The 21,224-nt window shown below is 34.6% G+C and overlaps 1 protein-coding gene across 1 annotated transcript in view; it reads right to left on the bottom strand.

The window, feature by feature from the left end:
- Positions 1–2,358: 2,358 nt before the first annotated feature.
- Positions 2,359–21,224, bottom strand: part of LOC149157896 (protein phosphatase 2C 51-like) — an 81,537-nt gene continuing 62,671 nt past the window's right edge. The window contains exons 2-8 of the mRNA XM_089433818.1: positions 11,246–11,404; positions 10,983–11,102; positions 10,457–10,822; positions 10,222–10,327; positions 9,811–10,126; positions 2,743–2,840; positions 2,359–2,681 (exon numbers count right to left, since the gene is read on the bottom strand). Coding sequence (XP_089289944.1) covers positions 2,359–2,681; positions 2,743–2,840; positions 9,811–10,126; positions 10,222–10,327; positions 10,457–10,822; positions 10,983–11,102; positions 11,246–11,404 — 1,488 coding nt within the window. The remainder of the gene's footprint in view (positions 2,682–2,742; positions 2,841–9,810; positions 10,127–10,221; positions 10,328–10,456; positions 10,823–10,982; positions 11,103–11,245; positions 11,405–21,224) is intronic.

Here is a 21,224-nt window from a genome sequence, read left to right as displayed (position 1 = left end):
GACCATCACTGGCAGCTTGCAAGCCAGCGCATACATCTGTTTATATTGCATTTATTGCTTTTATTGAAGAAGGGTAACAATAATCTCATCGCTTTTAGAAAACAACCAAAAAGAACCCTTTACCTATTATTACCATAAAGGCACAAGCAACAAACAAGATTCGAGTAGTCTTCAATTATAAAAGTTGGAAAATGAAGATGAATGAAAAGTGGTCTTATCTATCAGAGTGAGGAAGACTTCAGATCTTATGTAGGATATGTTCAACCTATAGGCTGGTCAGACAAAATGATGGGATTGAAGAGGGACATAATAATTAACATCAAAGAACCAAGAGAAGAAAAAAGAAGCAAAAACAATCATCTCGAACAGAGCCAATTCAATTTTGTTGAAGTAGGGTTTATCCTGCATAAATCAGGCAATTCTTATTCAGCATTATTGCCAGCTAACTATTTTCTAATTTCATTAGGCCCTAGACTTTTGTGGATGAGGTTGGGTGAAAGCATTGGGTGATTTTGATGGAAGAAATACCCCTCAGCCATGGCTTTATTGTTCAAGTTATTCTGGATGTAAAACTAATACACTGAGGAGTTTGTAGTGAAAAACCAGACTTCTACATAAACAAACCTTTCCGAAACACTTGCCAATTTTCTCAAAAATATATTTCTAAAACTGTGTACAGTAGTATACATATGCATCCTATGAAAAGCGAGGATAGTTTTGTAAACTGCTTTCAGTGAATTGGGCATTTTATTAGCTAATCACCATTATTTGGTGAAGCATCTCCCACATTTCAAATTTTTTATGCAAAAAATAAAAACATGTAATGGAAAATTCCATGAATTAGTACTACAAGATGTCTACTAATTAACAATCTACAAAAAATAAAACATCTATACTTATAGAAATTACATCATTCCTTTTTCCACCATAGATTTTACTTGTGGAAGCCCCCCTGCCACCTTTTCTACTGCAAAAATTCGAATTCTCTTGCTTTCAAAACCAAATAAGCCACCAATACGACCACAAACATTAAAATACCGATAAAGCATTTAGAAATTTCACAATAGACATCTCTTACCTTCTTCCGCTTGCAGCGGTGGAATGAAGGCTCTGGGTGTTAATGACATCACTCGAACCACAATTCTCATACTTTTTCACATTGCAGTGATGATCAAAACTATCACAATTCTTGCCAGATAAAATGTCCTGCTCTCTCTTATCTAATGGCTAGTCAGTTCCAACAATAGCCAATCTCCCAACATAGCCATTAGGTCTCGGATTCTCAACACAACCATTAGGTCTCTTACATGCTTTGGAATTGAAAGTCAGCAGGATAAAGATTAACAAAAGGTAATCAGTGAAGAACAAACCCATTTCTTTAACATCATTGTCACAGAGGTTGTCAAATGATAAAAATTAGCAGACAAAAGGATAGAAATAATGTTGGAGACAAAGGGTAGAGTAATAGCACTCCACCAATCTAGGGTGGACTCCGCAGCTATCTTTGGGTGATAGGTTCAAGAACTTTTCTTTTATGTGATAGCTAAACATATCTCATTTATGTTGCCACTTGTACTGCTTACAATTCTACATTATGCAACCTATACAATCATCTACTATACTATTCAGAAATATAATTTCTATTACATTAAAGGATGAGATATCTTACCTACTTCCTGAGCATGATCTGGGAAGTCAAGTTCATGTTACAAATTACAATGCCAATTGCTATGAAATCGTGAGGCTTTTGCATGTTAGGTTTGGTAATATATTGCCCCCAAACAAAATCTGGCAGGGGCTCTCATTAAATTGCTATCACTATATGCATAAACATGCTTCAAAGGCAACCATAGAAGAAAATATGACAAGGGATTTCATTAATTTGCTAATACCATATACATAAATTTGCTTCAAGGACAATTAGAGAAGGAATTCCTAGAATTATGTAGCAATAATGCTTACAACATTGAGCCAAACAATAGATCTGGGCATCTGCAAACTGTCCATTAACCTCCATCCAGGAATCCAGATTCCCTAAATCATTTCAAACAAAATGAAGATCAATTTGACTAAAACATTCTAAAAAAGATTGCTTTGCATGCATTAATTAATACATCACTATTATTCCACTTTGTGTACAGCACCTATGGCTCAAGCCTAAGAAGCCCAGTTGGGGACCCTTACTATTTTCTTTTTAAAATTGAAAAAAAAAATTATCCAACATATTGAAACTTTCCTAATAAACAAAAGAAATTATATTAGCCTAAGGTAACCTTAAGGATCTCAATCAACAAAAGGTCATATGAAGCAAATAATATTCAAGGAGCCCAGAAACAAAGAAGCTTTTTCTCTGAATCCTCAGCAGCAAGAATTCTTTGTCTTAGGTGGCTCCACTCCATCCCCATCTCCATATACATCGATAATATTAACTCTATTGACAGACAATTGAGACTTATAGGAATTTGAATTCAACATTTTCTTGCTCACATTAGTGTAAATCTCCTTGAACACAATTTGGAATGCAAACAATACATTTGTATTATCTAGAGCAAATGTCTCAATGAATAACAACCCCTCTGATTCGGAAAGCTTCTTCCCATCTTCCACAGGGACTTCCCTTATATGATCTAAATCAGACTTTTTCCCCACAACCATTTTCACGACATTGCCATCAGCATGCACTGCAACATCAAAATTTCACATGAGTTTGAAAATAGCTTGCAACATCACATAGATGACAACCAAATGCCAAAGCCAATTTCAAAGATGCTCTATAAGGCATTACAACAGTAATTTCTTGCAATGCAAAATCCAAAGCCAGAGCCAATTTCAAAGATGCTCTACAAGGCATTACACAGAAACTGCTTGCAATGTTAGTATCAAAACTAAGGAATATGCTATCACATCAAACCCAAAGATGATCCACAAGGCACGACACCTAGACATCAATGATCCATAAGGCACAACACAAAACTGCCCATAATATTGGTAGGAGAGTGGTGGAGTGCTATTACTTCAACCCAAAGATAGCTTCAGAGTCTACCCTATCCCCCAATTGTAATAGAAAAGTTGTTCCAAATGTTGTTGATGAAGTTCAACCTTTAACAAGTGTAGTGTGAAGGAACCGTTCATGTATAGTGGCTGAATAAATTTCTTGTGATGTTATATGAGAAATGGCATTTTTGTCACACATAAGGCATATACATGAATCATGTTTTGCTTAGATAATGCTCTGTTAGTCTAGGGTTATGTGGTTTTTGGTTTATGGACAGTCGGTAAGGATAAATATTTTTTTAGTTTTTATATGGCATTCAAAAACCAGAGAAGCCTAACTTAGTATCATTTATTTTACAACTCATAGATGTATTTGGGTCCTATAATGAGCATTTCATCTATATAAAGTGGTGATTGCTAAAAATGTTTTTTGCAGAATAGTTGCCAGTATTGAAAGTGTTGCAGTGTAAATGAACACAAATTATCTGCATTTTTTAATTATATTTGATTGAAAAACATGTTGAGTATTAGGAAATAGAGAATTGTCTACTTGTTTAACATGAATTTATTGTTATCTTATTTTTCAAGTTTTTGAAGTGTAAAAAATGGTGCAAAAGTGGCATTTCTGCATTGAAGTGTCTTACTTTCCAAATCCAGGTCGAGCAGTGATTAAATTTGTCCTTTACAATACGACAACAAATAATTTATTTCATGGAAAGAGAGAAGTGCTTGGAATGATGACAAACAATGAAGCATATTACATTGCCCTTGTTGAAGGGTTAAAAGAGGAAAAACAACATGATGTCAATGATATTGGAGTCTTCACTAACTCGGAGTTGATATGTAATAAGATGAAAGGAATCTATCAGGTTCGGACGAAAAATTTAAAACCTCTTCATAAGGAAGCAATAAATTGGAGTTGTCAATTTCAACATTTTACCATCAGTCTCTCTGCAGATATTGAGAAGATGTCCACTGATATAATGTCCAGAGCATTTTTAAGCACATATGTAGATGTCAAATATGACATAGGATCACCATCCACTGCAACAGAAATCATTGATCACCATCAATATAAATCCCCATTGTGCGAATGGGTTGTTGTTATCATTTTTTTGGGGTCTATCATAGCATGGTTTTTTCAATAAAAAAGAACCTGTTAATGTTTTATTTTTCCCCAACATGTAATGATTACGGTTTTTTGTATGGGAGACAAATTTATGGACAAATGTAATGTATTCCATGTACATGGACACATGTATTTTGAGAAAAGTAATTGGTTCATGGTTTTGTGATTATCATTAATACATCATGATGTTGTTTGATCTTTCCAAACACCTTCTCACATCTTTGTTTCTGGAGAGATATTGATATGCTATGTGATTTGTTCGTTGGTTGTTGATAAGTGATGAAAGGTTTCTCTACTATATTATAAGAAATTTAGTATTAATAACACTTATTTCTCAATCACCAAGTCACTCTTCCTGTCTCCACCTTGGATTTCATCCTAATAGGTTTCCCAGATCACAACTCTATTTTGGCTTGACTTCTGTGTATTTCAGATCTTGTGCTTGTGGCTTTATCATGATAGTAAGGACCTAGTCTTTTTAAATCAAAGCAAATCTTTCTCATGATCAGTGTGTCATAAGTAAGGAAATTTCAATATTTCTCCAAGAAATCACATCCATCATGATGGTCTACTATGCTAAATCTCCCATGTGACCACGCCACTTCCTCCAAATATTGCACTAGTTTTTCCTCTACAAAGGGATTCTTAGATAAAAACTAGAAAATGTGCAGTTGGTATTCTGGCTGTTCTTGTAAGAGAGCGAAGAGGATTACTTGTAGTTAGCGAAACCTTTACAATCCCTCTAATAGTAACCATTTAAGATTGGGTTCATCTTCAACTAAATGCAAGGACAATTTATTTCTATTTTGTTATCATTTTGTTGTAGTGGAAGTGAAAAAATTGTAAATAGTTTGTTGAGATTGCCATCATTAATGCCTTCTCTGTATAATATTCTCACATCTAGTACTCCTAAAGAAAGAAAAAAGCTCGTTCTCTTCTTAGAATCCTTCATATTGGGGACTCTTCAAGAACTGCTCAAACAATTCTCTTGCCCGAGACTGGAAATTCAGTCACTTCAGCACACTAGTGAAGCAACTGCTAGTTTTCCACCAATTCATGTAGGGCCTGGGTTTTACTTGTACACATATTCTTTGGCAGACAAGAATCAAAATAAATGTAAATGTCTTTGTTATTCAATAGGATTTTGTTTTGTACAGTATTTATTCAATCATAAAGGAGATGGACGACATAGAAATTTGGGGTGTCCAACTCACCTCTGTAATTTACCCTTCTAGGAGATGCCTAATCGCTCCCACATGGTCAGTGTAGCTTGATGTACCTCTGGGTCCCATTGACCTGATTTGATCGTTTGTGTAACAGATATAAAATTTCTATCTTATAAAACATATAAATTTGAGTTGGACTAGTTGAATTGATATGTGCCCACTTTTGCTAAACAATACATATTTTATGTCTGGAATCTGGATTAGGTATTCTCACACACAGCCATCATAGAATTATCAGCGAGGCCATGACATTTTTTGTTCAGGTTTTACTCCTTATCAGTAAATCTATGTTTAGGTTTTACCCTCCACTTTTTTTAGTGAATAGATTGAGGAATGTGATTCCACAATCTTTCTAGAATATTTCATTGAACATGTATGTTAACCCAACTAAAACGTTACAATTCATAAGAGTTAAAATATTTCATACATAGTATGGAAATTTATTAATATAAATGTTTTTGTATTTATGTAATTTTGGCCTAATTAAATTATCTCAGACAATATTTTGGAATGGGAAATTTCCCACCAATGTTTCTAAATCTTTCTTGTTCATTCAATGGTTGTGAAGGAGGATTTTGTTTCTAAATATTTTTTGGCTGAACAATGTGAACATATGTAATATGTAATGTTCTGCTAACCTTAAAAAAATAAATGTAACGATTGGAAAAGTTGAGGTGAGTGTTATTACTTTCATGGTTCACTCTGGTATGTAAAGTTTCTTAACCAACAATTTTCTTTTTTTCAAGAACATTCTCAAATGTGGTTTAGAAGAAATCTTTAGATTTTGGAGACTTATACGATGAAAGTTTTAAGAGATGTTTATATGACTACTGAATATGAGTGTTTTGAATGGTTGTTGATCTGCTTGGTTCTTGGCGATCTACTATACACCTTCTTGTTTTAGGTTTGTGGTTGTGTGTGCACTTGCCTTTTCTTTATAAATATATTTGTTTGTAAAAAGTCTTTTCACTGGTTTTACATAATCAACCTATTTCCTTTAGAGTAGTCATTATTTTTGTCAAAATCCGGTAGAAATTTTGGGAAAGCTGGGTTATAACTGTCAAACTTTAGGATTTTGGGTATCTAGGTGGTTTTTGATGGTTCTGAATCCATTTCCACCATAAAAAGACAATTCAAACACCTATATGATCCGTTTTTCTGAAAAAAAATAATCGCCAAATTCTTAGCCAAAAAAATTCCGACGCCATTTCTTTTTGGTCGAGAGATTTCCTGTGTTACCCTTACAAAATGTAAATACCATGAAAGGAAAAAAGTGACCGCATCCAAGGTGCAATCTTTAAGATAAGGTAATGTCAACTTTTCATAAATTTAAAAGAATAAAACCTCTCAAAGTTGTTTGATGTAAGGTAATGAATCTGTCCATAATGCCAAACCCATAGCTTCAAAAACAATAAATCCACCTATATGCTTCATAAATGCGAGGTTAAAATCCATATTCTTTACAAACGCATGGTGAAAATCGATAATTGAAAATTAATAATTCCCTCTATATCCCTAAAAAATGCATGGCCATCCCATGGGACTTTGTTATTTCTGATTATTATGGCCAAAATTCAGAAACTTATAATAGTTAGACAAGGCCTTTCTGATTTTCTCACTAGTTGTTGAAACCTAAGTATCTGAGTTATTGATGGCATTGCTTTGATCTTGTAAACAGGAAGAAAACAAAGAAATATCTCCCATGGATGATAATATTTCAGATGGAACTGGAGATGACTGTAGTGAGAATGATAATTGTGAAGTATCAGAGACTGGTTAGACTACTCCTATATTAAAGCCTCCCAAATTATGACGAAAACATAAATAGAGTTAACTTTTGCTAACTGAAACTCACAAATCTTGTTTGAAGGCCTATTTGTAAATAATTTGTTGGAAAAAATCTTAATTGCTGAGACTTTTAACAATCTTTGAAGGAAAAATTTCAAAAGCCAAATATTGAAGGATCATTATTAAATCACATTATTACAAATGATGCGTGCAGATTCATAAGCCAGGTGCAATTCTAAATGTGGACCGTATGATCAACCTATCTTCTGAGTTTAGTTTGATGAATTTCAGATTACTGCATCTTACATGCTTGTCAAAACTGGTACTAGTTTACATCTGTTAGAAAAAAATATTTTATATCACAGCATAAGTAAACAAATATGAACCATCTGTGCATTCTTGCAGCCACCAAATTGGAGCCATTGCATATATGGTCATTTCACAAATTGGTTGTTTTGACAGTTATAAAAACTACACCCTCACCTATTACCATTCTGTTCATGTTCCCTTTGAACAAATAACAAACTGAGAACACAAAAACGAGTAGAGAACGTACCTACCATAGACATTTATAACCTACATAAGATGAAACCAAAAAATAGCGAGGAAGTGACTTGGGTGTCCAACATCTTTGGCAGAAAACCTACCCATGCATTTTATGGTAAGCCCTGTGACTGAACATGGGTGGGACTATTTGTAAATCGATTCCAAACACCAAAACTCCAGAAGCCTGAGTGCAAGATAAGGAAAAAAAACCTGAACCAACGAATCAAGGAATAACTGACAAGGGAAAGAAATGGACAAAAGATTTGCATGAAATTGTAATTGTCCAGTAAATATGGTTTTTGTACTGAGAGAAGTGAGATCCATTTTATAATCTGGGTGGGGTTGATCCATCAACTCTTTGTATTTTTGTACATCCCCATGTGTGTTGAGGGTGCACTGAATCTGGGTGGGGTTGATCCATCAACTCAACTCTTTGTATTTTTGTACATCCATGAAATTGTGATTGTCCAGTAAAAATGGTTTTTGTACTGAGAGAAGTGAGATCCATTTTATAATCTGGGTGGGGTTGATCCATCAACTCTTTGTATTTTTGTACATCCCCATGTGTGTTAAGGGTGCACTGAATTTGGGTAATGCTTTGCATATGAGGCAAGCTCAGACAATCTAAATCCAGGTCTGATTTGTATGTCAAGGTCAAGGATGCATATCTCTAGTTCAAATGAATAGCCAACATATCAAATATTGGAACTTGAAATATACAACCTCAAGCTCGGCTACCTTGGGATGCATGTCAGGTCCAAACTTAAAAGGTTGGTGCTAACTTTAAATCACTTCCAATTTAGAAGGTAGCATCTTGAAACAATGGGGATAAACAAGGACCAGGAAAACTTGTCCTGTTCTCAGCACCTACTTCACTCATAAAGTAGCTACATGGTACATGCTCAAATATAACTTCAGGAATGGCATTAAAGATTGTATGTTGGCCCTGGAAACTAATTGTAGAATCTGGTATATGGTAATATTCCCTAAACAGACAACAATGGTGCTACATATCCAAATATTAATAAATGCAATATAAACAGATGTATGCGCTGGCTCGCAAGCTGCCAGCAATGGCCTAGGATTATAGTGGCAGTCGTTGGCTTTGAACCTAGGCCTCACCCAGGTAATCCCAACGAGCTACCGATTCCCCTAGATTTAAAAAAATATAAATAGATGTATGGAAATCATAGAAGGAACAATTTATCTTAAAACTAAATTCAAGTAACACAAACCATTTGCCTAATAGAGCTATTCCTTAGGAACAGAGGAACTTTTTAGAAAAAAATATCTTTAAGATATTTGTATCCAGAATGCTTCACATAAGTAGATAACTAGCAAAGCTTGTAAAAAAATACACGTATATTGTATTTCATTGAATGTGTAAATACACTTCAGATAATCTCATCGCTAATATATCTTGTAGTTTCATTAAAATCATTATGGAGTTTTTTCATGGCCTTTCAAAGGTCCAGTCCTTCAAAGACCCATTCTCCTAATTAAGAGCTGAAGTGAATTAGACGAGATAAAATATATGTCCATCAGGATGGTTGTTACAGAGAAGTGACCTTACATTTTAGGGTCATTGTCATGACATTTAAGTCAATATTAGTCTACAAAATGAAACTTCAAGTTGACAATTTATCTCTCACTTGCGCAGATTTGCATTACATGGTTTTAGTATCTGGAATGACACCACTGAATTGAAGCAAAGAACATATCCAAAAGAATCTGTTGTCCTTACCTGAAAATTGTCAATATTTCGTCCAAGATTCTGGAAGGACAAAATCTTTCAAATGTTGTGCCCATCATCCTATATTGGTCAAGATTTCGGTCAATTGCCCAAGGATAAAAGGGCCAAGGAAAATGCTATATTACAACAATTGTTTAAAGACCTCTGAACATTTCTTATCAAGAACTGGTCTCCTGTCTAGTGAATTTCCCATCAGGTAAAAGAACAGGATGCTTCCTACTTTCCAGTATTTACCCATCCAAAAAAAATAAAAATATCAATGAAAGCAATCACCTTGGGATATCAACAACTCTAATGGTACAATTTTCCTTGGAGGAACATCAATGCAGCATGAGTAACTTTACGCTTCATGGTTTTAACATCTCCGTGCCCACCTCCTTTTTTCCTTCAAGACCACAACCAAAACTGTTATATTATTAGAGCTGCCACGCTGAATAGCAAGCTTGCAGAGATGATTAGTAGCTGACTGTGTTGCAGGGTCCATTGACTGATCCATTGATTTTAAAGATGAAACTGGATTCTTATTATGCCAATGAGCGATGCGCCTTCGAGCAATATCACACGCCTCCTCATTTGATATAACGTCCCATAATCCATCACTGGCCAGTATCAGACATTCATCTTCTTTTACTCGTTCAATGAATGTAATATCAGGGTCAGGAATAATAGATGGCTTCAAATAGCGATCACCTGCAAGTATTAGAAATGATAATAGATATATCAAGTACCAGGAAAGCACCAAAGCACACATATGTACTTGTTATCTTGCCACAAACATATCATACCAATGGCCCTTGACATTTCCAACACTCCTAAAACACGATATCCATTCCAACAAATAACCTTGCCCCCTGCTGCCTCAATCCTCGCCATCTCGTCCACTCTCTGGGGCTACAATCACAAAAATATTGGGTTAGATCCCCAAATTAGAGAGCATATATGTGTTGATGCAAGGAAATGTTTGACAAAATGATAAACTATGGTCAATAATAACGTTACTCCAAGGAAAACAAGGCATACTTTGTGATCATCTGAAAGTGGAATGGCCTTTCCTCCACAGCATAAAACAACTCTTGAATCTCCACAATTAGCAATGATAACCTGACATGACCCCACAATAGCAATAACAACAGTAGTTCCCACAGTTTCAGGGGAAATGGGCTCTGAACAACATTCCATGTGGTTTCCCTCCCCTAAGTCATCTCTTCTATTAGGCTCCTTTCCAACTTCAACATCCACTTTCTTGAAGCAACTAACTAAAGCCCTTTCCCAGAGTCTCTTCCAGTTGCTATTACTACCATCGATGCTGAATCCCTCGCCACTCATTACTGCGTCTAACTCCTCAACCAGTGCCTGATGGAGGCGGTCTTTGCAGAAATTGGAAGCCTGCAGATATTCCTTCTCAACTTTAATCTCTTGAAAACAGAATAACGAATACAAAACTAAAAACTCGCATATAAGGATCTGAGAGGCTTGCAAAATGTTAAATACTTTTAAAACTCGGATTCAATTAACTACCATGAATTGCGTTAGGAATGAAGCTAACCTGGGCACCTCCATGTCCATCATAGACTCCAAAGAAATGTAGTGGAGAACTTTCATTAGATTTTTGTGACCGCTGGCAGTGCAACCCCCAACAACAACTTTTCCAGAATGTTCTGGTTACCTCATGACTTGGTGAGTTGCAGGGGATGCCGGGTCGAATTGGTGATGGAGCAGCGCGCGGGTTTTTGGAGTAATTCAAATTCCATGGTGAATTAACTTCTCGTGTGGCAAGACGTGATGGAAATAAAAATGTATGTTAGGAACCTGTCCGTTGTTGACATTAATGCAGAGCTGGGCTGAGCTCGCGGAGGGTGGCAGAGGAATTGCTGGTGCCCGGAGCCAGATGTTCTTTTGGGCAGCAACAGAAACCAGGCAATTTGTTCGCCTGGGTAGACTACTCCATGGAGCAATACAATTTGGCTCCTGTGGTTCACTAAAAGAATTTTACTGCAGGAGTAGATATATAAATTACGTTTAGTTTTCCAATGACAGGGAGTGACCGTAATTTAAGTGCATGACACAGAGATTGAATTATTAAATGCCTTGCAATTCTAATTAAGGGGTGTGAATCTTAATTAGGTGAACTTGGGTAACCTCCATAACTAAAGGGTTTATAATTAAAGGTTTGGGATTTATATATTTTAGGTTTATAATATTATTTTTTTGTAATACTATTTTTTGGTTTTATAATTTTTTGGATTTTTAATATTACTTTTAGATTTATTAGGGTTGAAATATTATTTTTTTAGATTTATTAATCTAAAAATTTATATTTTTATAATATAATATTTTTCATATAGTTTATACTATCAATCTTTGGGTAACTCCGTTGTAAACATCTAATTAAAATAAAAAAAAACAATATTTTTTTATTTTTTTAATAAAAACAATTAAATATTATTAATTAAAAATGTTTTAATTAATAATAATAATAATAATAAATTTACAAAAGTTGTTGGGTTTATAATATTAACTAGTTTTAGTGTTTATTAATTTTTAGGGCTTATAATATTAATAATTGTGTGGTGTTTATCTATTCCTAGGGTCTAAAATATCAATCTTTAGGTTTATAAATTCATTGTATTTTTAACATTGATCGCTTGGGTTTGTTGATAGTTCATGCTTATAATATTTTTCCTATGGATTTACTAATTCCTTGGGTTTATAATATTCAACCCTTGGGTTTATAATATTAATAATCTCATGGGCTTATTAATCCCTTGGGTTTATAATTCCTTGGGTTTTTAGTATTGATCCCTTTGGTTTATAATATCGATCTCTTTGGTTTATTAATCTAAGGGTTTTTATTCCTAGCGTTTAATATTATTCATATGGTTTATAATATTAATCCTTGGGTCTAATAGAAATCCTCTTGGTTTATAATCATGGTCAATGATAGTCCAATGTCACATTGTGACAAAGATTTTCTCAATATGAAAACCAACCATGGTCCAACATTTCTTTATGACAAAGGGTGACTGCATATGAAAATCAATTATGGTCAACCATGATAATTCTAGGGTTTAAATATCTATCCTACAACATATATACGTTGGATTTATAGTATTATTCCTTTGTGTGTAATAGTATTCCCTTGGGCATAATATTATTCCCTTGGGTTTATTATTCATGTGAGTTTATAATATCAATCCCTTTGGTTTATTAATCTAAAGGTTCATATTCCTAGGCTGCAATATTGTTCATAGGGCTTATAATATTAATCCTTGGGTTTAATATAAAACCCTTGGGTTTAATTAATTAACAATAGAGATGATAGCTGGAAAATTAGCAATTGTTGGATCTCTGCCCTTTCCTCCTAGCCACTTCCCTGCCCTTCCCCCCCATCCCTGGCCTGCGTCTTTCTTGTTTCCCCCTCCTCCCCTTGTTCATTTGTTTTCCTGTTCTCCTTCTCGTTTCTCTATTTTAGTTCTTGTTGTTTAATTAAGAGAAATTTGCCTCTTCTCTATACTATTAGATTCCTTAATCTTAATTACTGGCCCATTATTTAACTTATTAGGTTTAATAAACTTTTATTTTATATATCTATATATATATATATATATATATATTATGTTTTTATTTGTTTAGTTTTAATAGTAGATTAGTTTATTAATAGGTCTTCGGAGTTAATTCTAACAATTTATTCTATTATATGACAAGAAACTAGCTTGCATAATAACTAATTAACTAATTATTTATATATTTATATTTAATTTTGAATATTTATATTTATATATTATTACATATTACATTATTGATTTAAGGTTTTCGATCTTACAATTATATATATAATTAAATTCATATTATACATATATAGTTATTTATTATTCCATATTATGATTTCAATTATCAAAGGAAAAAATTTATATGGTTTTTTCATATTAGATTAATAACTAATGTTTGTTTTATTGGTCTTGGTAGTTATTTCAAACAATTACATTTTTTGGAAATAAATATGACAAAAAATAACTTACATATTAATTAACTGACCATTTATTTATATAATTATAATTAGGAAATAGACCTATTAATAACTAATTGTTTCATACTGTTGATTATTAAATACAAACTTTACCTTTATTAAATACAAACTTTAATGCACAACGGAATATAAACAACAGTAAATCACACATGCACAAAATATGGACAATTTTTTACAATTTTGTACAATAACCCAACTTTGTTATATAAAACAACATATAATACAACAACGTAGGGCTCCCATACCATGGATGATGACCCTCATACATCCACTAGTACAAGATAGAAAACTGGGATTTGGTGTCAGTCCATCGACAACCAATATGTCCTCTTGGTTGTCGCATGCTCTCTCATCTCATTTCGGTCGTACCCAATACTTGCTCAGTCCTTCATCACTCGGTCTATATCTTCTGCCTCTATAAATTCTCCAAGTCCATCTAGCCACTGAATCTCTGCAATCCAATCTGCTCACTAGTTGTGCCTTCATTCTCAAGGCCACCACACATTGAGACTCAACTGTCTAGAGGCCTCACTGTTAACATAACACCCAACACCTGCAATCCACCATTGTTTTTTTTTGGGTATTGACATTATCTCCCATATTGTATACATCATTCTTCATGATGGAGTTTCACTCCACCATTGCATCTTGCCACACCTGCTTTATTCTTGCTTCCTCATAACCATAATTTTTTATATCAATAACGGAAGACATCAATGCAACATAACTAGGGATCCTTTTAGGAGGATGGCTTACCTAAATGGAAATATATGAAGCACCATCCTTCTCTATTTCCTCCTGTAGTGTCTGTGTAAACCACCTAGGTTTATTTCCTATATGAGAAGGCAGAACAATATATATTCCTATGCTAGAGCCTATCTTAAATGCACGTAGTCTCCTTGAAACACATAGATCAACAGAACAGGTAGGAAGTGTGTCTTCTCCTTCATTAATATTGGGTGCTTTTGGAACTTGGAAGTCCATGTATCATTATCTAGATTCACATCTTAGCTTACTACCATCTTCCTTTGGGAAAGAACATAGATCTTGTAAGCTTTAGAAGACTCATTGTAGCCAACTAAAATACCCTCCGAGTTGGAGGGTTCGAACTTGATCCTCTACTCCTATGGAACATGAATATAAAGTAGACTCTCAAACACATTGAAATGAAAAACATATGGTTTCTCCCTTGTGAAGGCTTCCTTGGGAGTTTTTTCCATCAACACCTTGTATGGACACCTATTTAGTATGTAGATTGCAATATAGCAAGCTTCTTCCCAAACGAACATGGGAAAATCTAAGTCATGAACCATAGATTTAGCAGTCTCTACTATAGACTTGTTCTTCCACTCAACAAAAGCCATCCTTTTGCAAATTTTACAGTATTGTCATCTCTCTCTTGATCCATGCCTTTTAGCAAAAAGGAATCAAAGTCATTAGAGGTATCCATGCCTCCATAATGCAATCCTAGTACCTTGATTATCCTAATTCCGTTTCCTTGCACGTAGCTTTTCATCTAAACCTAAGCATAAATAAACTCAAGCACTACAATGTTCAAACATATAATGACTTTTCATGCTTGGAAATGAATTGACAACATTGCTACTTGCTCTCTAATGTGAGATTTTATGCTAACATTGCACAATTGACAAGTGGAAAATCAATTTGTAATGGGACAATGATCTAACCTTTTAGAAGTATCCATACATCTCGTAGTTCTCGAAGGTTGTAAATTTATATTCATATGTAGATGACATGTTTTCTGCTCTTAATTGCAGTGAAAGGCTCCAAATCCAAATCAGGAAAAGAATGTCTCAATTAAATCTCAAAAAAGAGTGAACCCAGATCTGATATAATCAATACATGCAAAAAATGTAGTCAAATCAATAGGGTAGCGAAGAATTGAATGTCATATAAGGGTAAGGAATCTGCTGCGAAATCATAAAGATTACGAGCAGAGAAAGAGTGAACTGAGTGCGGCTAATAATTGAATATCATAGAAGGATATGGAATTTGCTGCGAAATCATAAAAATTATGAGTAGAGAAAGAGCGAACTGAGTGCGGTGGGAAAATAAATTTTAATATGCCCATTTTGATTTTAGAGTAGCCACCAAATTAGATTTTAGTAGGTCGTAAAATCTTAAAAAGCAGTGGCTATGGTCTCTTCGATTTTCATTAAGTTTATTTTTATTTTAGCAAAAGGAGGTCATCTCACATAGAAGTTATATCTAATTATGTTGAGTATAAGTAATAATGTTAGTCTAATGAGGCATCAATAAAAATTATTTGATGTTCCTTTAGTATATGTAAATATGTTCATATAAGGAGGGAAAATGGATATGACTTTTACACGTGAAGGAAATATCTGTCAATCTTTAAGGAAGTGAAAATATACTTAAATCTGTAAATAATGTTATCAATAAACTTAAATAGTTATAGGTAGCTCATTATTTTTTAGGAAGTTCACTTAGAGCTTAAAAATACCTTATTAGAAGTTAGTCATAGCTTAGAAGGCCTTCACATGTGTTGTTAAGAGAGACATGGGATAAATTTTGACTAAAGGAAATAAAGGGTACAATAAGATTAATGTATAGCATCTACTCAAATCACTAAGAATATACCCAACCCATCAAGATGACACCCTTCTCTAAGCAAAATTATGAAACACCATGGAAAAACTCAGATTAAAACTTATATCCAAAGCATTACGAGTTAGAATAGAGTGTTTAAGTGAACACAATAAAAATAGTACACATTGGACATAATATCATATACACATGGATCACACATATCTAGCTAAATATGGTAGCTAAAGGAAGCCCTTCCTACACCTAGTGTCCTAGATGGCTAAGGCAAGGTGTGATCAAACCAATGATACATACATTAATTACATATAGATTTGTATACCTTAGATGGAAAATGATCAATGTGATAGGAATCATAGGGGTTGAGATGATAATCTATTAATTTTAGTTAACAATGGTATGTTGTATGCTTAGCACAATTACTTCAATGTTCCTTAAGCAGCCCAATAGCAATTTCAATTTAGATTTCTAGTAGCAATCACATTAACCATTAATCACATTGATAGTAAAAGTAGATAGAACATAAAACAATATGCAAAAGACAAGCCAAGACAAGAGGACACCAGATTTGGTGGATGCCAGGGAAAAACCCCAATGTTGGGAAAACCCTTTGATCAATTCTTCTTATTATTATATCACAATTTCAACAAAAAGAGAGAGTACAAAAGTCAAATTGACTTGCCCAATTCAAAGTCAAAATAGTCTTGTCAATTTGTGTAGTCAAACTTCAGCCATAACTAGAAAGTCAACATTGGTCAAATCAGGAATCAATTATCCTCAATCAAAACTTAACCTGATCAAGAGGTCAAATTCAGCCTAAAATAGCTCAGTAAAACTAAGTGAAATATGAGAGAAAATTGTTATAATTTTCTATGGTCAAACTGCACTCAATCATGAAGTTAGCACTGGTCAACCTGCCCATATTCCCTCAATTTTTGTGCCCAAAAATGTGGCCTAAAGAGACAAAAAAATCCTCCAAAAATCACAGCCAAAGCTGATCAATAACTCCTTGGTCAATGCTAGTCAAACTTGGTCTGCTGCTTGAAATTTTGGTCCTGCAATTCAGCCTTGAAAACTCGTCCTTCTCCACACGTGAGAGAGAGACAAGTTGCCCAATATTTGTATAAACCAATGAGAGAAGGAGAGAGAATAATGTGTGAGTGATGATTATTCCAAATGAGGTGTGAGGTCACTTGTATTTATACAATTCACTGTGGGTGAAGAGGCGCATCCATTGGGCTTCTTGAGCCTACACGTTGCTATAGCTGAGTTGAAAAATTTGTACATGTGTTCAAAACTCACACTTTCGCTTGTCTAAATGAGATGATATTTATATCAATTTTTGTCCTCTAGAAAAGAGGAATTTAATGCAATCATCATCTCCATCAAACGATCTATCCCACGGTGGAATTTGGCCCTCGTTTCCAATTTTAACACAATCAAAATTTTGAAATATCCTCTAAAAACCCAAATTGTGATCTATAGTGGGAAATCCTCAATGTATCTCTAAATAAATATGTCTTGAATTAAGGTCGAGGTAAAGAAGAGGTATGATGCCTTGCTAATCTGGTAATTGAAGGAGTTTGAATCTTGGTTTGTCAATTAGGCCCAAAGTAGGAAGGCAACATGGAAGGAGGTGACCCCCTTGGAAGAGTTTTATAAGGGAAGGCCACATAAGGCCTTATATAAAGATCTAAATTAAAGGACCTCCCTCATAAAAAGTTCTCAACATGTATTTAAAGAATATAAATAATGACCCATCCAAATGTTGATAAAGACAATAGAGCATCCCTTGAATCTCATAATAAATGGGGGCATCTATAGATGAGGTGATCCTTTAATTCTATCTTCTGTATATGGAAAAGCTAGCTGATGTTATTAAGAAGATTGAGGAAGGTCATTATGATTAGTTTCAACTCGATGTGAGTGTAAACCCACTTTGAATGCACCAAGGGGGATCTGAAGGGCAGCATCTGATGCTCTTGTGTGTATGCAGTTAAACAAAAAAGTCCCCTTTCATTTGCATGAAATTTTCCTGGTACAAATCCATGTTAGAGTCGAGGCTGTGAAAAGATGAAGTCTAATTAAATTGAATGTATTTTCTAAAAATACCTCCCTAACAACCTAACACAAACAGCCAATGATTCCATCTGCATTAGAGGTGTAAATCACTTGAATTGTGTTACAACTTTAATCACTACCCAACAAAAATGTGCCATGCTTCCTTGTGAGGATGCTTCAACCCTATTGGAGAACAACCTCACAATCTAAAAGGAATTTAAACATGATGTAACTTTAATAGTGCCCCACATTCACCTCCTGGCTCACCACTCATGGCTAATTTAAGGCTAGTTCAAGCATTGATGTGGATAATATCATTCTATTTTCCCTTATGTAGATTATTCTACATTGACACAACTGAGTTTAGCGATTAAGGAATTAATATTTGGGGGATTTAGGTGTTAGTGGTTAAGGGGTTAGTAGTTAAGGTGTTTAGGTAGTGAAGGGTTAGGAGTTAAGGGTCATAGGTTAAGAGGATGGGGAGTTATGGCGTAGGAGTTGGTTCATGGATTATAGGTTAGGGATTAGTGCCTTAAGATTCAATGAGTCAAGGGGTTTATCGGTTATGAGTTGTGAGTGTAGGGGTTAAGCGATTATGGATTAGGGGTTAAGGGGACAGGGAATTTATTGGTTATGGGTTAAGGGCTCGTGGTTTGTGATAATTGGACTCCTAATCCCCTTATCACACTATTGGGGGTTCCCCTATCAATTGCGCTTACTACCTTCCCTCTAGTACCCCTAGACCCTATTAAATTAAGTCCTAAACCCCCTTCTAATTCTCTAATGCTAGGACTATAGATCTTAGTAAACCATGCTTTTAGCTTTGATTTCTAACGTCGATGCTACCCTTGTGCCCCCTTGCCTCATTCAATACACCATAACATACCCCCCCCCCCCCCCACAACCTTTTTGGTCATGCCATTCCACTTTTCCTAATGTTATGAACCCCCAAATTTGGTCCCAATGCCCCTACAACTACACCCTTGGCCCCCCTTGGCTAAGGCATTAAAGGACCTCCATATTAATGTGTTTGAGTGAGCAAGCTGGAGAATTTTCACTTGTTAGTGTCTAACAAGCAGATAAAAAAATAAGAAAAATTTAACTTACTCAATTTCCAATTCTTCAACAACCTAAGAAGGTAAAATTACTAGTCAATTACATATATTACACTGCATTTCACACTTTCTATGCCTCTTTAGGCACCATGTGTGTGATAGGGAGTGAGTGTGTAAGAATGCACCAAAAACTTTGTTGAGATTGCATATCTCAGCCTTTCTAGCAATTTCTTGAGCATAATAAAATTCCCATCAAATGATGGTTTTCCCATTTGGAATTTCATAATAGCATCCTTATGTCTATTACGTGGCCATATAAATGTTGTGTGCTTGCCTTGGTTGGTGAATTTTTGTGTGTAAATTGTATAGTAGAATGCAATTTGTGGGTTACAAACATAGACCCATTTTCTTTTCCAAATCACCCAACTGATATTTAAATGCCAATGCCACATTACCAGTGTTCTTTTGTTTCAAAACAACACTAAAATTCATTTGTTGGCTTATTTACTGGATTGTTGCCAAGGAAGATATGCATGTGCATCGTGTTGGTGTCAGTGAGTAAATACATTGATATTGTTCCAAGTTGCTTGAAAAGAAAATTTGTGCATATCCATGTGAGATGGTAACAACCACCATTTTTCCCTTTTAAAGGATCCTTATTTATGTTTCATATCACTGTAGCAGTGATAAGGACATTTCCTTTCTTGCAACAATCAAAATTCCTCAATGATGATACATTGACAAAGTTTTTTTACCTCAAAGATGTCCTCTTGCGAGCATGGCATGTTATTGAAATAGTCTTACAGCAAGAAAGGATCACAAGGATCCTTGATGAGAAGGTTGTGCAATATATGGAAGAACCTTGGAAATATTATATTCCACTAGAAGTTTATGGATGCAATCTAGAATATTATGGAATCAAGCATCAAAGGAGTTTACTAGTTTAGTTGCAGCATGCTGGAATAATTGAAGTATTTTATCATATTGTGAAAGGAGCCTCATCATAGAAATTTTCTTCAAAGAAAGAGGCAGTTCGTGAAAGAACTTGACTAGATGAAAAAATGAAGGAAAGAGGTATGCACATCTTTAGATAATAGCTCTTCTTTAGAAATTAGAAATCATGTATACAGAGATATGGTAGGAAGAGTTGGATGCAGAAATATATTTGGAATCATGTGGATGGTATGTCTTGGTTAAATACTAGATGAAATAAGGAATCTTCCGTATGGGTACTCGATGTATAGAAGCATAACGGTTGTGCATAAAACCTGGTGATACTGATCAACATCCAATATAGTCCCTTGGAAAATGAAAATGAGCCATGATAACTTCAGATGGAGATGCAAAGACCTAGATGGATATGATGTTGAAGCTTGATGATTGATTCATTTCATGACTAATGGTTTTTATGATTTGGTAACACTAATATTGATGGTTTTTTTGAGATGTACCAATTCGGCTACATGTTTTAGGAGTACATGCTAGAAATATAACAATTGTCGAGATAATATATCTGTAGTTGTTTAGATTAACTCGTAAAAAAGGAAAACTCAAGTCTTGGAAGACTAGAAACCTTGGATTCTTGAGCTAATTCATTACCATATTCTAGAGAAACAAATGACTGAAATTACGCTATGATTGGATGAGTTTGTGGAGTATTGAAAATTGGAGCAAAATTCTCTTACTCCTACCCATGCAAATTCATGTTATGCAACATAGTCCACAACATATATTCAACTTGATATGTTCAAAGCCATTTATTATGTAACTGTCCAGCATAAAAAAACTACCATTTCCAAGCACTGAAACAAGAAAACTTGTTGATTTCTTAATTGACATAGCTTGCACAACTTAAATAACCAGTTGTATCTATTAATGAAATGACGTTTTTATTTATTTACAAGTGAAGTACTAAGACATGCTAGACAGTTCCAAGGTATGATAGGCATGCTAGGATGTGTCAGGTGCGAAGGTTTGGAGTGAATGCATGCTAGGGAGTGTGATGGCCAAGTGCGAGGGAAACAAAAGGGAGAACTCATTTCAAATGCAGGGAAATCAA

This window comes from Pinus tabuliformis, chromosome 5_2 (assembly GCF_031772625.1).
Source record: "Pinus tabuliformis cultivar Carrire ecotype Pingquan chromosome 5_2, CPIR1, whole genome shotgun sequence".
NCBI classification, from domain to species: domain Eukaryota; kingdom Viridiplantae; phylum Streptophyta; class Pinopsida; order Pinales; family Pinaceae; genus Pinus; species Pinus tabuliformis.
This window is presented reverse-complemented; position numbering and strand designations above follow the sequence as displayed.